We start from the raw sequence: 18195 nt of genomic DNA on the forward strand, positions 1-18195 counted from the left end.
GAATAATTAGTATTGTGGCAAAAGGAAACATTAAGTTGATACAAACTTTTAATTTACAAGACATTGGTAACTTGATTCTTACAGAAATTGGAAAAGGGCCATGGATAATGAATAGCTTTTCCTCATACCTGTAAAGGTATGTTTTGCTCTGCTGGTTCTTTCTTTCCTTTCACCCGTAGCCCTTCAAATAAATAATTAGGAGAGTCATTATGAAGAAATTAATAAAAACATTAGAACAGTGTTACTTACGTTATGTTTGTGACAGAAATTAAGAGCTTGAAGTGTTTGCCATAATACACTTTTGATCACTCCATCAGAAACTCTGGGGAGGGAAAAAAGGAAATGAAAACTCCAGGGATGAGGGTCCAGGAGCAAGGGAGAATAGAAGTGGAACAGGTCAAAAAGCATAGTGCAGAGGAGATCCCAGAACTGTTTTTTTTTTTTTTAATGTTTTAAGGCCAACTGCGATGATTCCTGTCTGCAGTCCTAGCATTGAGGAAGTTGAGGCAGGAGAACTGCAAGTTTGAGGCTGGGTGGGCTAGATATTAAGACTTTGTCTAAAAAAACCAAACAACCCCCCCAACTTTTAATTACCTTTCTTTATTATAATTATGTAATTTTCTTTTGTAGTTTGAAAATTTACGTGTAAAATGAAACATGCTTAACATGAAAATGTGCTGACTCTAATCTTGATACCTCAAAATAATTGCTGTAATTTAGTATGATTGTCTCTTCAGGCTTTTCTATTTTTCTGTCTGTCTGACTCTCTGTATCTGCTTTTAATTTTTAACTTTAATTTTAAATAAATATGTTCAAAATTATGGTTAAAATTTTAAAGTATAAAAGTATACCCATGAAGTCTTCTGACACCTGTTAGCCACCCATCTATCCTTTGCAATTCTACCCTGTCTCTTTCAGAAGCATTGAGTGCATACAGGTACAAATACTACCATGTACACATATTATTTCAGTGGCTGTGGGAAGCCTCATTTTATGGATGTCTTATAATTTACTCAGACCCCATTGATCATTGATGAGCAGTTAAGTCATTTTTTTTTTCTTGGTGGTACCGGGGTTTGAACTCAGAGCCTTGGGCTTGCTATGCAGGAGGTACTCTACCACTTGAGCCACTGTGACAGTCCTGAGTCAATTTTTATTTCTAAAAAAATTCCAGTGAACACCTGTAATCATTCATATTATTGCATTAAACAATTATCATCGCAACATAAAATCTAGAAGTGAGATTTTGGGGACCAAGGGTAGCACGTTACACTTTGATCCTGTAGGTACAAACTTCACATAGACCTTAGACGAAGTATTGCAGAAAAAAAAAGAAATTTGGAACAGTGGTAAACACTCAGGCATATGCTAGAGTTAATGTGTAATATGCATACATCTGACAAGCAGGTAGATTTACAGCCAAACAGGAGGCCAGGGAAAATAAAGGTCCCTTAAGAATGGGAGACTGAGAGCTTCTTGTACCTAGGAGAATCATAATTCTGTATAGAAAATTTTGGAAAGTACCACTGGCAGAACAGTTTCTATTGGAGAACGGAGATCTGGGAAACTTCTGTCTGGGAGCATTCTACTTTATGTAACCATCTCTGCAAATTCACTTTGATTTTTAACTTTCTGTTGGTGTCTTTCCATAACTCACATCACCATCCATGATGCCTTCATATTTGCATACTACCAAGCTGCCCTCTCTAAGGAAGGTAACAGCCATTTACACCCCCACCAAACATCTATGCAGATAAGTCCCTATCTGTATATCATCTTGCCAAGCTTTGATTTTTGCCAATGTTATATTTGCCAGTTTGTGGTTAGAATAAAAAACTATCTCATTTTAGTTTTTATTTGCCTTTCACTAATTTTTAGCAATTAATTTTCACATGATTATTGAACATTGCATTTTTCTTCTTTTGTGTATTTCTATTTCAAACTCTTTATCCTTTTTTTGGATTTGTCTGTTTACTCTTTTCTTACCCATTTACAAAGACACCATGTATATTAGTCTGTTAGGTGCTGCATATATTTTTCTTAGTGTATTGTCTTTCAACTCTGTTGATGCAGATGGGGTTGTTATGGCATATTTAAAAAAACTGAAACACAGGGTTTCTTTTACTAAATGTCTACTGTAAGGATTCTTTAAATTTTTAAAATGTAATTCTCCAAACATATCCATCACTCAGACTTAATATTTTATTGTAGTTGGGAATTTAAACCATATTAAGATCACTTTTGAGAAACTGAACTCAGGCAGACGTAGGTGGATTTATAGCACTCAGCCATGCCTGCACATGACTCAGTTATGGCACTGAGTGCCATATGATAAGGTGCTTCACCGAGAGCCTCAATGTGAGGCTGAAGCACATTCAGAGAAACCAGTACAGGGGTGCTTTTCTCAGAACATTTTCCTTATCTTGGGTTATAATTATGACACCAGGCATCTGGCAGCAACCCTTTGACTACAGTTCTTCTAACTATTAATATTGTGAAAGCACCTAATTCTTAGTACTAAACCTTTTCCCACTTAAAATGCTTATTTCTGTTTCTTCACTGAATTTTGATATAACTTTCTTCTTCTCCCCCCTTTACTGAGTGCCAAACTTGAGAAAACATTGTTTAAATATTTTTAAAAGAGGCAGAAAGAATATAGGCATTTTGAGACAGACTCTGACAGACTGCCAGAGTTCAAATCCCAGTGTGCTGCTTCCTAGTTTTATGTGACAAGTTAGCTAAGCTTCAGTTTTCCTCATGTGTAAAAATGGAATGATAATTCATAAGTTATTGAGAAATCTATTGCCCGAACACCTCGGCTTTAACACCCACATGGGTCCAAGAGATGAGGGTCTGAGATCAAATGAGGCCAGTAGAGGGGTCTGAGACACTGCTCAAAGACAAAATAGGCCCAAAAGGATAGAACAAGTGAGGAGAACAGGGAGTGTGGGGGACAGCAGGAGGCCATCATGGCTGAGGCATAAGTAACATGCTGAGAGGGTTCTTCAAAGCTCGCAGGGCTTGCTAGTTCTAGATCTTGGTCAGCAATCTGGATTCTACTCTAAATTCAAAGCCATTAGAAGGAATCAAGCAAGGATATGATATGAGAATGGATTTCTGGAGGCAAAGTGGATGCAGGCAGATTAATTAGGACGCTAATTCAGCAATTCCAGTGAGATTTCATGATTAGGACTAGGGTGATAGTGGTGGAGAGAAAGGAGAATGGTTTCAGTCCTTGGGAAGGACTGCAAGGATAATACCTGGCCCTATCCATGTAAGAACAGGAAGCTGAGTAGGATCTGAAAGACTACAGGTGCCAGAGAACTGTGAAACAAGGCAGGCCTTTGGGTCAGAACCCTGATTAGGAGCATTGATAACATGGCATCAAGCAGAGTTAATTCGACAGGACAGTCTTATGGAAAAGGATGTTTGAAGGCTTCTCACTGAACGTCATGACTCTCCGTTCAGTTAGCTCAGATTAAGGAGTTAGAGTCTATTCTTGGCTAAACACCATCTGTACCAAATAACAATTATGAACATATGTCATTGATCTTATCTCCAACAAAGGTGAACTATTAATCATTTCACTATTTTAGCTGTTTCTATATTTTTATTTTAAAAGTAATATATGCTCATTCACTACAATATTGGGAATATTCAAAATAAGTTTTCAATTATACTTAACATTCTACTGTTACCTTATTCTTACATATATATCATTTCATGAACATTTCTCCAGGGTATTAACTATCCTACAGCATTCTTTCTAATGGGCTAGATGCATATTGTATCATTATTTGGGTATACCAAACATATAACCATTTTTTCCCCTTCCTTTTCTCCTCTCTTCCTCCCTCCTTCTTTCCTTCCTCTCAGTTATTCCCCCCAATCCCTGCCTTTCATGAGACAAGATCTCACTATATATCCCAGGCTAGTCTCAAACTTGTGATCCTCAAGCCTTAGCCTCCCGAGTGCTGATATTATACGTGTGCACCACCATACCCAGCTTCTTTTTGAGTTTCAGTTATGGTACTTTTTTGACAAAGGCAATCTCTAAAACTACTGTGAGGTTGTTTTTTGTCAAGTTTCAAAAAAATTCCATTGGTATTCTGTTTAAAATTCTGTGCCATAAGCAAATAAGTTGATAAGGGCTATATTTGTATAATGAATATTTCTATCTAGAAACACATTGATTTAAATAAAATCTTTTATGTACTTTAGTTTTGTAATTGTCTTTATATAGAGTCTGAACAATTATTTTCATCTTTATTCCAAAGCATTTTTTGTTGTTATTAACATTTGAATGGGGTCCTTTATCATCAGATTTTCTAAAATGAGGATTTCCTAAAAAGCTTAAAAAAGCTATTAATTTTTGAGTATGGAATATGTAATGCTATAGGGATCCTATACTGAATTCCATTTGTTTTAGTAACTCTTTAAGTGATTCTCTAGATTTTGCATAGCAATAATATCATACAAATAATGACAATCTTATCTCATTTCCAAAAGCTATATTTTTATTTTTCTTATTGTATTACATTGGATAGAGCTCTCAGAACAATGTTACATTATAGTGGAGACAACTGATGTCCCTGACTTGTTTTTTAATTTAATGAAAGCTCCTTTAGTATTTTACCATTGAGTATAAAACAGGCTTTGTTCTGAAGAGGGTTTTGTGTGCATGTATATAAGAAAGTATTCTTTAATCCTGTTGTTAAGGTTTTTAAAAAAAATTAGAAAAGTCTGCTGAATTTATCAACATTTCATATTTTTAATCAATCATATGTATTTTTATCCTTTAACTTATTAGTGAATTATATGAATAGACTAATATTGAACCATGGTTCACTACTTGAATTCAGATGATCCAATATATAATGTATCCTCAAAATGCATTGCAATCTGTATTTATAGTATATTTGTCTTCCTAGGTATATTTCCTCTAGGTTATATCTGATTGCCCTTTGAGTACATCCTACCTGAGACTAGACAGAAGGGAGAATGGTGAATGGAATTTGAAATTGGTTAATTTCACAAAGAAGGAAACAGAGAACTGGTCACACAGAAGTTCAATCTAGATTACTTACCCATTTGGGTTTCTTTCCAGCTCATTTAAAAGTGTATGATCACAGTATTCAAAAACTAAGTGCATTTTCCTTTTTCTTCTGAACACCTCAATGAGGTTCACAAGATTTGGGTGTTTTAACTGCTGCAAAGAAATTGAAATGCACGGCTTAGTGATGCATTTTTATTAATAATTTTCTCTACACCCTCCCTTTACAATTTGAAGAAAGTCAGGTCTTTTTAAATCACTCTGTGTTCATTTCTTGTGCAGAATTTTATTATAGTTCCTTATAAAAGAAACTGATCTAAAAATCATAGAAACTCCAAGTTGGAAGAAATTTAAGAATTTATGTAATGACTATCAATCAAAGTAATTAAACTGCTTGAATTTCTTTGGTGATAACAAATAAAGTACATAGGTTAAAATACAAGCATTAAAATAAAAAAATTATGCATTTTATGGAAACTCAAGCCATAAACTAAACAAAAAATTGAACAAATAGAATTATTAAGTAAAAGATCATAAAAATCATCAATACCCACTTAGCTTACAGAGTGACATGGATTTAACGTAAATGCAACCTGGATTTAACTCAGTCTGAGTTCTAGTGTTGGGTCTCAGCAGTACTATCTCCTCACTCTTAAATCTGGTTAAATAGCCCATTCTAGAGTCACCATAGTCTGTTTAAAATTTTATATTTTATACTTTAACTCTGTTCTCTGATTCTGTTCTTTGCTCTTATGCTGAGATGTTTTGTGTGTTAAATTCCATTCCCAAAGTGAAGCATTTCACAATGCAGCTTCTGTTTAAGACTGTAAACCAAAGAAAAAATGATGATGAAATTAGATAATCTATCACTAGAGTGACTATTAAACTTATCATCCAAACAATTTAACAAGTAGGAGCCAGGGCAGTCCCAGGCAAAGTAGCATATATGGTCACCCTGCCTGTGGTGACCATACATTTTAGCACATACACCGGGGCACTTTTGAAAGTGATGGGGATGCTAACCAGACAAGACACTGGGACAAAAACTATGAAACAGGATTCTCTCAGGCAAACCAGGATATATGATTTCTCCTATTTATAACTCATTTTCCTTGTTGTTTTCCCAGTATAGTATACAAATCAGCTTTCTTATCTCATTTACCCAGAAAGAAATGTGAAGAGAGAGAACACAGTATTTTTGCATATACTAGCAGCTCAATTAATATTTTTACACATAGCATTGTACTGAGTACAGAGTCTTAGGTACATATAGGCCTTATACTGCATGCCTCTGTGTCAGTGTCTATAGCAAGGCTTGACATGGAAAAAAAAAAAAAACAGAAAGAAAGAAAGAAAGAAAGAAAGAAAGAAAGAAAAAAAAAAGGGTCAACCTACAACTGTGTGCCTTCTGCTCAACAGTTTCAAAAATGAGAATCTACTATTTGTGAAAAATGTGCTCAGAGCCCCAAATCAATCTGCTTTCTATGAAGCCCACTACCTTAAAGAGCAGAAGGTGAAAGAGTGGCAGAGAGGCAGAGACCAGGCTCAAATGAGCCAGCTACTTTGTGCTGTAGCAGAACCCCAGGATGGATGGAAAGTAGCTTCCCTACAAAGCAGGTGAGGGGTTCACAGATGCTATAGCTCAATTCAATGTCCACATTTAATCTGGTCAAATCTCTGAGTAGGCCAGAGATTTATATCTGTTTTGCAAATGAAGTTCACTTAGTCTAGATAAACAGTGACCTGCCTAAAGTAGAAGAGGCAGCATTGAGGAGGCAGCAAATCAAAGTTAAAAAGCAGGACTATTTGGGAAAGGAAGGCCCATTCATCATGGAAGGAATGTGTTCAGGACTTGCATGGGTGCAGCATACCCAAAGCAGGAAAGCTCATCCTGAGAGCCATCACCAGAGACCAAGCTGATTCCATACTCGAATTGGGCAGCTGTAACCTACAAGGGCCCACCTGAGCATTAATTTCATTTGAAAAATAGGGAGGGAGAAGAAGGGTAAAAGCATAATTCTTATTAAAAATACTGCCTGGTTCAGACCCACCCTGTTCCTTTGCCTAGTGACGGGAGCCAGAGCCGCCTTGTTCACCAGCACCCTCTGCTGGCTAAGAGGGAAAAATGAACTATCTTTATCATGAAAGATGGGCTGAAAATGGTCAAATTATATTTTAAACAAAACCCTATAATGTATTAGATAGTAAAACCTGCTGAAAATGGCCTTTGAAAAGAAGAAATAATATAATTATATATGCTTACAAACTGAGTTTTTTGGGGGTTTCCTATAAATGGAAGACACACTTTCAAAGTGAAGGTTGACTGTGTATAATTGAAGACACAGGGTCTTGTTAGTTAACGTGTGGTACACCCACCAACAGCTTCTCCACTCTCTAGGAGCCTGTTAGACATTCAGAATCCCAGGGTCCATCCCAGACCCACCCCAACTCCAAACTGCATTTCAACAAGATCCCCGGAGGATTCCTAGGCACATTCATGTTAGAGAAGCACTACTGCTCTAGATCTAAAAAGGTAAGAAATTGAGGAGAGGAAAAAATTTACATTGAGAACTCTAATTCTATCAGAGTAAAAATAATGATAACAAAAGCCTTTATGCAAAAAAAAAAATCTCTCCACCATATGGGGTGGTTTAAGAACCAGGGCAATACAGGCAGGTGGTCAACAATGTCAGTGTTTCCAGGGGCACTGGCACATTCCTGTGAGCAGTTGCTGGTTTGTTGGGAAAGTGTGTGGGGCCAATGTCCACAGGAGGGAAGGGCAGGAGCTGGGAAGTACTACTAGGGTTGAGAGAGTTAGGACAGCCTGGATATTTACCAACCACAATGGAAATAGTTTGGTATTTTTACCAACCACAGTTGTGCTCATATTTATCAGATAAACATCAGAGTGGCCAAAATCCAAGGTGATGGATGATTACCTTATGTCTCAGAGTGCAGATATAAAGGAATTTAAGTCCAATTGAAAAGAAATAACTTAAAACTTATTGGTAATTTTAGTGTATGTATTCACTCAATGCTTTGATAGTACAGACACATATAAAGTTAACCTACCTTCAACATACGTATTTCTCTTAGTGCTATTTTCTTAACAACAGGATCATCTTCAGATTCCACAAATTTTTTAATAGCTACTATTTGTCCAGAGGATTTGTTTCTGCATTTGAATACAACCCCGTAAGACCCTTCTCCAATCTTAGCTAGTTTTTCGTATTTTTCCATTATATTTAAAGTGACTTGAATTACTGATTGATATGCAGTATAATGTTGCACCTGGAAAATAAGATCAACTCATCTTAATCAAATTATAAAGGACAACACTGTCACAGCTTACGTACAAACAATTTGTCTGGGTTGCCAAAAGTTTATTTGCACTGATTAGTTTTAAATCCATTTAAAATTATTTTGTTAGTTTAGTTCTATGCAGTTTTTTCAGCTATCATGAGGATTTCACACATCATTCTCCACTTCCTTTCTCTCTCTCTCAGGGTAATGGAGTTTGAATGCAGGTCCTGTTTGCTAGGCAGGTACTCTGCCACTTGGGTCACATGCTCAGTCCTTTTTTTGCTTTAGTTAGTTTTCAGGGTCAGCCCCAGACCATGGTCTTCTTGCCTATACCTTCTGTATGGCTTCTGTGTGGCTACCAAACTTGGCCCTTTTCACATATGGATCTGTGTTTACCACAGTTGAATTAAAAGAAATTGTGGAAAGGAACCTCATCCAATTTATTGTTTTCATAATTCTCAAGTAAATTATTAAAACATGTGGCTATAAAATGCAGCTGAAAGAACATTTCATACTTTTAAATATGGTGTTCATCTTTTCCTTCTTAATTCACATGAATACCACAATGAGCAGGAAGAGCTGTGTAACAAGACATAGTATAAAATGCTATACTTCCCCCTGGTGGAGAAGAGAAACTGTGGGCTGCTGAATAAAGTGACTTTAAAAATAACAGACTCTTTTCAGGGCACCACTTATTGCTCTTAGCTTTTATTTGTGTAGGGAGTTAATTCTTAGATTCAATGAAAATAATGATAATGCACAATAAAAGGGCTAGATTTCTTTAAGTCTTCCTGAGTGTTTTCATAGCCATACTGATTTCTAAGGAAATACTAGGCTTAATTTTTCTGACTTGCATCATTCATTCCTGGTTATTTTTGTAAACTGGTTAAACATGAAATGCTGAATAAGGCCAGCATAATTATATCAGTCTAGGAATTAAAAACAAACAAATTTTAATTAGTCTAAAAAATCTCACCTTTTTATCCAGCAGAATCTTGTGAGTACAATCTAATACAATAGTTACACTAGTTAGCACTTAAATAACATTGTTCTGTTTACATAAAATTGGCACTAATATTCTATGAAGCAGGTATTATTTTTATCCAATTGTACAGATGAGAAAACTGAGGTGTGGTAAAGAATTAGAACCCAGACAGTCAGGTTTCAAAGATCACAATTTTAATCACTACACTATGCAGCCTCTCAGTTAATTTACCATAATGCACAATTTGAACAACCATTTTATTTAGGTGTTGGTATTAATAAAATGTTAAATGAAAGAAGTGACTGCTTATAAAATTTGTTTCAAACCAGTATACACTTTAAAAAAAAATTCACTAATATTCAGCCTTTTCCACAGATATCTCAATGGGGAAACAAACAATCCGTTCTCACTTGCTACCAAACAAATATACAATAGGGCCAGGGATAGAAGTGCATGCCTATTTCTCAGCATACTGAAGGCCGAGGCAGGACCACGAGTATGAGGCTAGCTTGAGCTACATGGTGAGACCCTGTCTCAAGACATAAAACAAACAAAAACATACAGCAGGGAATAGTATTTACCTGGGTAACTGATTACTGACATACCATTTTTAATGATTTTTAAAAAGTGGATTCTATTTCCTTATTAAAGGCAGAAAATTAGGCTGGGCACATGGCTCAAGTGGTAGAATGCCTGTCTCGAAGTGCAAGACCTTGAGTTAAAAATCCCAGTATCACCAAAAATAAAGAGAGAAAATTCAAGCTAGTAACACAGGGAAAATCTAACACAAATTAAGTTTTGGAAACCCTATTAATATTAATTATACTACATATTTACATAGGCATTAATATCTTAAAGTTTTTTAGAAATAAGTATGCATCCATTTGCCTTTCTCTAGTAATAGGTAGCTGGAAAGAGAATAAGAAAAAATAGAAGTTTGCTTGGTATAGAACTTCATAAATTTATGAATTTAATATACTTGATAAGTGCTACTATGATAACTGGGACAATCTATGAATATGACACAAAGCTTAATTATAAAGTTTTAGTCCATGTGTTATTTTCACATTTCCCTGAGGTAGTTATTCGATCTGGTGATCTAATTATCTATGCTTTTCTTTTTTTTTCCAACAGATTCAATAATGACTGGTTCCTCAGACTAATCAGATCTCTTGGTCATATCAACCAAACTGCTGAATACAATAAAATAAAGCTCCAGAAAACAGTACTTTACCTCTCAATAGTTCTGCTTTCTGGAGTCTGACATGTAAGCCAGAAGGTAGACAAAGGCAGGAATTCCACAAAGGAACTTATGCCTCCAATTCTAGCTTACTAGGACTCTAACAGAATTTTTAGACGTAGTAATTCCTACTCTCTTCCCTGAGGTCCAGGCCAACTATTCAACCACTCAGTAAACATCTCTACATGAATGAATGGGCAGAATCATCTCCAAATGCTCTAAACCAAAAGCCTTTTCTTCTTCTGTATCCATCCATATTCCTATCCGAAGTACATGAACATGTCTACATTCCACCTAAATGACTTGTCAAGATACATGTAGAGTGGAACTTAAAACAGGTAACCGACCAATTGTCTACATCTAATCTCTTTTTGAAGCTTACAAAAAACTGTATGAATCAACCCAAACAAATAAAACAATGTATATCCAATGCCTTCACCATAGTAGGAAGACAGCGGACTCTACAAATTTAAACACAAAAGCCCAAATTCTGGAAGAGATATTTCTGGAGCTCCCATTGTAAAGCATCGCATAGAACAAAGAAAAGAGTTGGGTAAGAGCTGTAAAAACTTGTGAGGAAGAATACAGAGGAAAGAGGGCCTAAGATAGACTCAAAATCACCCCCTAGAAAATAAAATGCATCACAAGTATATGTGCATGGAGGAAGCATTGGTCAGTGTGGCACCACTCTCCTGGGGGGAAAGAGAAGGATAAGAAGGAAGGGAGAGACTCCTGCTGGAGACTGAAGAGTGAAAGGAAAAAGAAGCACGTGGGACAAATTTAGGATCTTGCAAGACAAAGAGAACCCTGTAATACAAGGACATGCAAATCCTTCCCTCATAACTAATATAGAAAGTGTTCTGTTTTTTGGTCTTTCAAATGACCAGTATGAAAAAGAGAGAAAAGAATGAAGATGAACAGAGCATCAGAGACCTGTGGGACAAAATCAACAGTGACAACATACATCTAATAAGATTTCTGGAAAGAAAGGAGAGAAAAAGGCAAAAAAAAAAAATTGATGAAATAGTGGCCAAGACTTTCCAAATTTAATGGAAAACATCGTTCTACACATTCAAAAAAGCTAAAAAAATTCTAAGTAAGATAAGTATAATGTGATTCATACCTTGATACATCATAGACAAACATCTGAAACCAAAGATAGAATTGGGGTTTGAATTCAGGGTCTCATAGTTGCTAGGCAGGTACTCTACCAAGAAAGCCATGCCACCAGCCCTTTTATTGTGCGTCAGTTATTTTTGAGATAGGGTCTTGTTTTTTGCCCAGGTTGGCTGCAAATTGCGGTCCTCCTGATCTCTGCCTCCTGAGTAGCTAAGATTACAGGTGTGAGCCTCCAAGACAGAAAGTATCTTGAAAACAGCAAAAGAGAACTACTCAGTTATAACAGGACAACGGTATGCTTAATAGCTGACTCCTCATCAGAAAAACAATAGAAAAAATGAGTAAAAAATTTGTTCTTTGAAAGAAACCAAACTGATGTATTTTTAGAAAGACTAAGAAAAAAGAGAAAAATTCCTGACCACATTACAGACATTTTAAAAAATTCAAAGAGAACATTCATTATAAACAACTTTGTGCAACTACATTAGTCAAGTTGGCTGGACAAATATCTATAAAGACACAAAATACCAAAATTAACTCATGAAAAAATAGAAAATTTGACAATACCCATAACAAGTAAAAAAATTGAGTTAATAATTAAAAAACTATGCCCAATGAAAAACCTATGATCAGATGGCTTCACATGGGAATTCTACCAAATATTTAAAATATAATTAATACCAATCCTTCACAAACTGTTCCAGAAACACAACATTTCTGAATTTATCTTATTGGCCCAAGATCACCCTGGTAAGGAGTCAGACAAAGAAACCACAAGGTCAATATTATCATAAATATAAACATAAGAATAGTCAAACAAAATAATTATCAAGCCAAACACAGAAATATATTAAAAGGATTACATACCCTGACTACATGAGACTTAGAAATGCAAGGCTGGTTTAATACCAATAATGTAAAACATATGAATAAAGACAAAAATCACAGGATCATCTCAGTAGACACTGAAAAAAGCATTTGAGAAAACCCAATACTCAATCATGATAAATATTTCAACAAACTAGGAATAAAAGGGAACTTTCTTAAGGAAAAACCTAGCTAGTATCATGCTTAAAGGTGAAAGATTGTTTTACCCCTAAGATTTAGAAAAATATGTTTGCTTTCATCCTTTCTATTTAACATTGTATTGGAAGTTCTTGCCAGTGCAGTGAGGCAACAAAAATTAAAAGGAGATGATTGAAAATGACAAGTAAACTGTCATTATTTGGAAATGACATGATACTATAAGTAGAAAATACTAATGAATCTACAAACAATTATTAGAAGTAATGACTAAGTTTGGAATGCAGTAGGATGCAAGATCAGTCTATAATGATCAATTGTATTTCTATATACTGGCAACAAGTACCTTGAAAATACAATTAAAACAATTCTACTCTCAATAACATAAAAATACTTATAAATTTAACAAATGATGTGCAAGACTTACACACTAAAAATTATGAAACATTATTCAGAGAAATTAAAGAAGATGAAAGGAGAAAAATGCTATGTTCATGTATGGAAAACTCAATGAGACGTCAGTTCTATATAAATGTACCTATACATTAAATTGAACCCTTGTAAAAATTCTGATAGCTTTAAAAATAGAAATTGACAAGAGGAGCCAAAAATTTATATGAAAATGCACAGGGCCCTGAATAGCCACAATAACTGGAAAAAAAAGTTGAAAGATTTATATGGCTTGACTTGAAACTTTACTAAATTTATGGTAAGTCAAGAAAATGTGGTATTTGTATGAAGACAGACATATATACCAGTGGAACCTAACAGTGAGTCAAGAAATAAACCCTTGTATTTATGGGTGTTTCAGTCTATTTTGTGTTGCTATAACAGAATACTTGAGATGGATCACTTATAATGATCAGAAATGTATTGGTGCCATGAGCCAGTGGTTCACACCTATAATCCTGGTTACTCAGGAAACAGAGAATGTTTGAAGTCAGCCCAGGCAAATAATTTGAGACAACCTATCTCAAAAACACCCAATGCAAAAAAAGGTTGGAGGAGTGGCTCAACTGGTAGAGTGCCTGACTAGCAAGTACGAGGCCTGAGTTCAAACCCCAGTATCACCAAAAAAAAAAGAAAAAAAAGAAAAAAAAAATCTAAAGGAAAGGACTGGAAATGTGGTTCAAGTGGTTTTGCAAGCTCAAAGCCTTGAGTTCAAACTTTGGTCCCTCCATCCAAAAAAAGAAATGAAATGTATTGGCTCACAGTTCTGGAGGCTGGAAAGCACAATACCAAGGCACCAAAATGTGGTGAGGGCCTTCTTGCTGTAGCAAGTACATGACTGGAGGTGAGAAGGGAAGAGCAAGAGGGGGCTAAACTTACCCTTTTTTACTAATGGCATCAATCCTACACATGAGCCCTCATGGCCTCTCAACCTGAGTTTTGAAGAGGACAAACATTCAAACCATAGCAACTATCAATTGTATTTTGAGAAGTACCAAGGCAATTCAATGAGGAAAGAATAGTCTTTTTATTAAATGATGCTAGGATGACTGGATATACGTATGAAAAAATATCAAACAGCTGTGTGAGACAGCTACCTCATACACCAAAATTAACTCAAAATGAACCAGAGACCAAATTGTACGAACTAAAGCTATACAACAGAAAAAAAATAGGGAGGAAAATGTGTGACCTTCAGTTAGGTGAAAGTTTCTTAAAGACATTAAAAGCATAACACATAAAAGAAAAAAATGGTAAAATGGAATTCATCAAATTTAAAATCTGTTTCTCCTCAAAATATTGTTCCAGTCTGTTTTGCCAAGCTGCACAGGAGCTTGAGATCAGGTGGATCACGCCTCCAAGCCACCGCCGGCTCAAAGTAAAGCTATTTTAAAGTGTGTAATCTAACTTTTCGTCTTTGTATCTGCTTCCATTACACCAAAAATATCCTTATCAACATCAGTATAATCAGATACCATTCTTCCTCAAAACTGTTTTATGGCCCCTAAGGCCACAGAACACAGTTCAAACTGTAGCATGCAAAGGACTCTTTTCACCCTGGCCCCCACTTAGCTTTCCAGCATCTGCCTCTCAGATTCTTCCCCCAGCACTTTCAGGTCTCCAAGTCTCTATTTATACCACAGCCTGGAAAGTTCAACCCTGCAATCCTCTTCACTGTTTCACAGTTCAACTCCAATGTTTTGCTCTCATCCTTCCCCAGTCCCTAAAAGTAGGCTCTTCCTCTGGACGCATGCTGTGATAACAATTCCCCACCCCCTAGTTCTTTTTGAAAACATTACTTTTTTACTCTTTGAAAACCAACACTGGATTTGTATCCCTGTCTGGCATACAGTAGGCTTCTCTTTAAGTCCACCATAGTTTTATTTTCTAACCTTACTGAACATGTAAACTGCCTTTCTTTTTAAAGCAAATGCAGTATTAATACAGTATTTTGTCAAGATTAAATGGTGAAATAGCTATTAGTTGTGAAAAGGTGCAACTGGTTGAAAATATTTTTTCACTGTTATCAATGACTTTCAAACTGAAGCTGTATACCTTTTGGCTATAGGGTCTCTTGACTTCAGAATTTACAAAATACCTGACTTAAATTAAGGAAGTTCTGTGAACAAAGGCAAAGACAAATAGGGAGTTGAACCCACTGGTGATTAGAAAAAGACAGACATACATACAGGCAGAGAGACAGGTAGATAAGTTAGACACGTGAATGAATCATTAAGTTCTTTGTAAAATTTGTATTTCTTCACTCTTAAGGATTAGCAAGATCTTGTACATGGAAACAGAAAACAGTTAGAGGCGGATTTTTCATGATTGTATCTTAAATCGAGTCCTGTGGGCTTAGGTAAGCCTAAGGTATACGCAGAGAAGGAAAACAAAATTAATACTGGGAGAGGAAGTGGGGAGTAGGAAAGAAAAAGTGCAAAAAATTACGTTCCTAATCTACAGGGCCCTAGGAGACTGCACACAGGGGCTTCAGTCGTGACTGGGAGAGGGCAGCTCTTCAAGGCCAGCGTGGCCAGCCTGGGGGTTCTCCAGGCTACAGTGCTCTTCCGTGTCCCACGAAACCAAACATGCTCTTCTGTTTACTAACACCGACCAGGAACGCAGGCCACTGATTCGTTCTGATCCGTCTTACAAACGTGACGCCGAGTTACCGCATTTCAAAAGGACATACAGTTATCTATGAACGTGTCTTGGCGACACAGCCAATGTCGGATTAATTAAAACCATCCTCATCGCTTATGTAACTAACACTGTCAACAGTATCACGTTTCCTGAGTCGCATAGAAGAGCTGGAAGTTTAGCACAAACAAACCCACTTTATTTACGGGCCCCTTCCCCTCCGCGGTGGGGTGGCCGCATCGGTGTTGGGACGCCGCGGTCTCTCGCCGGTCACGCCCGTGCGACCCTCAGCGGGTCAGCGTGCGGGAGCCGTCTCTCGGTTTGCCTTCGAGAGGCCACCGCAGCAAGGCGCCACTCCTCTGCCTCGTCCCCTCACCTGGCAGCCTCCAAAGACTCCACTCTCTCCGCGGATCGCCGCCGGGACCCGCACTCACGGCGCGGACAGGGAGCGACGGTACGGTCTCGAGCCGCGGGGACCGCCCCAGCCCGGCCACCGCCCGGCTCCCGCCCGTGCGGGTCGCTCGGAGCCGGCAGCCGCCGCACAGCAACTCTAGAGCGAACGGATCCCCCGCGGCGTCGCCCGGGCAACCCGGACGCTCAGGCCGCGCAGGGCAGGCCGGGACTTCCGGTCGGCTGGGCATCTTGCCGGGTCACCTCCAGGCAGAGCCTGGGATGTCAAACGACGCGAAAGCGGCGCGGAAAAAATATTTTACTTCCTCAACTCTGATCATACTCGGGTCCCTTTCTTTTCAGGACCTCCAAAACCAAAGAAAAGGCTAGATACCGAGTATCGAGTAGTCCGTTTCCTCGCTGGGGCGGACCCTTAGTTTACAAGATCCTTTGTCATACGTTGCGCTTCGCTCTTCCCTTGGTGTGGAGCAGCTGTTCAGAAAGAAAACGTGTCTGCTTTCCGGAGACAGGCAGCTCCCCATTAGCTTTGGTTCATAAACGCCATTTTCACAATTCAGAAGAGTTGCTTAGCATCTGGGCCGACTCAGTAAAACATTTTTGCCACCCAGTAGGGAAGAAAGTCAAGCAAACACGTAAAAACGGCATTTTTGTCAAAGCTCACTCATTTTGTTTCCAAAAACAACTTTGGGCTTTTTATTATTATTTTTAGCCACACTGGGTCTTGAACTCGGGGCCTCACATTTGTTAGGCGCTATCTATCACTTGAGCCACTCCACCAGCCCTTCCAAGACTTAACTTAAAAAGCAATGTAAATGTTAATCAACATACAGTACTTTAAGTACCAATAAAAAGCTCACCAGGGCAACTTAGGATACCAAGATTACCCTTCTTCCCACACAGGTGTCTTTCTCTTCCGCTCACACAGCTCAATTCTCTGTCTCCTTCACTTGCTTAGAAATACGTTAAAATCCCCCACTTTAAGCAAAATTAAACTAGAAACGTTTTATCTCCTTCCTCTTCCAGGGCCAAACACACTTCCACTCCTAAACTCACATGCACTCACTTCTGTAAGATTCTGTCCACATCATGCTATCAGTTTCTCAATTACATAATCACATTATGTTCAAACCCAATGGTCTGTCTTCATCTTCATGGTATTTGATTTCTGTCATTTTTGAAATGCTTGTCTCCTAGCTACTTTTCTAATAGCTCATCATCAGCCCACTTTCTTGCTTGTCGCTCTGCTCCACGCATTTAATGTCACTGTTCCTGGAACATGCAGTTATTTTTATCAATGTCCAGACTACAGCTTCCCACTGGTTGTCCCCCTGCCTCCCCACCCCCAAAATAAGTTCTTTTTCATCTATCAACAACCTGGTCTACATATCTTTCTACCCAAAGGCTTTCCTTTTTCCAAAGCAGAATTTTTTTAGGTAGACTTTGGTTTCTTTTTTTTACCACTTACAACTATTTGACAGTATCTTTTTATTTTAAAAAAACTATGTTATTTTTAGACAGTCTTGTTATGTAGCCCAGGCTGGCCTTGACCTTGCAATCCCTCCTCTTCAACATCCTGAGAGCAGGGGTTATAGGTGTGTTCCACCAAGCCTGATATATACCTTTTTAATAGTACTTACTGTCACTTACCTTTATTCACCCAAGTATATTCCTTGGCTAAATACTGGCTGGGAATTCCATCTTTTCTCCCGGCCAGCAAAGTGCCTGGATACACTGTAAGTAATCAGTATTAGTTAAGTAAATGTCTCACAAAAGTAAAAAAGTCTTTGTTGAAATGAGCTTTGAGGAGACTTATTTAGTAAGTGTCATCTGTAAAGTCAACTGCATGTAAACTCTTTTATCCTTAATACAGAACACTTTGAATAAGAAAAATGCTTTTTGGTAAATCACAAAAGATAGGAATTTCTCTTGTGGCAGAGACAATGAAAATCATTATTTGCAATCCAGATCCTG

At 37.4% G+C, this 18195-nt stretch overlaps 1 protein-coding gene across 3 annotated transcripts in view; it reads right to left on the minus strand.

The window, feature by feature from the left end:
- The window catches only part of Cdkl4 (cyclin dependent kinase like 4), a 42527-nt gene extending 26137 nt beyond the window's left edge, over positions 1 to 16390 (minus strand). Inside the window, exons 1-4 of one of the 3 annotated variants that reach the window (XM_074049554.1) lie at positions 16190 to 16390; positions 8126 to 8344; positions 5088 to 5206; positions 250 to 322 (exon numbers count right to left, since the gene is read on the minus strand). In XM_074049554.1, coding sequence (XP_073905655.1) covers positions 250 to 322; positions 5088 to 5206; positions 8126 to 8293 — 360 coding nt within the window. In that variant the 5' untranslated portion in view covers positions 8294 to 8344; positions 16190 to 16390. Of the gene's footprint in view, positions 1 to 249; positions 323 to 5087; positions 5210 to 8125; positions 8345 to 16189 lie in introns of all 3 variants that reach the window. The other 2 variants (XM_020161975.2, XM_020161974.2) reach the window with 2 other exon arrangements.
- Positions 16391 to 18195: the final 1805 nt, after the last annotated feature.

This window comes from Castor canadensis, chromosome 12 (assembly GCF_047511655.1).
Source record: "Castor canadensis chromosome 12, mCasCan1.hap1v2, whole genome shotgun sequence".
Classification (NCBI taxonomy): Eukaryota; Metazoa; Chordata; class Mammalia; order Rodentia; family Castoridae; genus Castor; species Castor canadensis.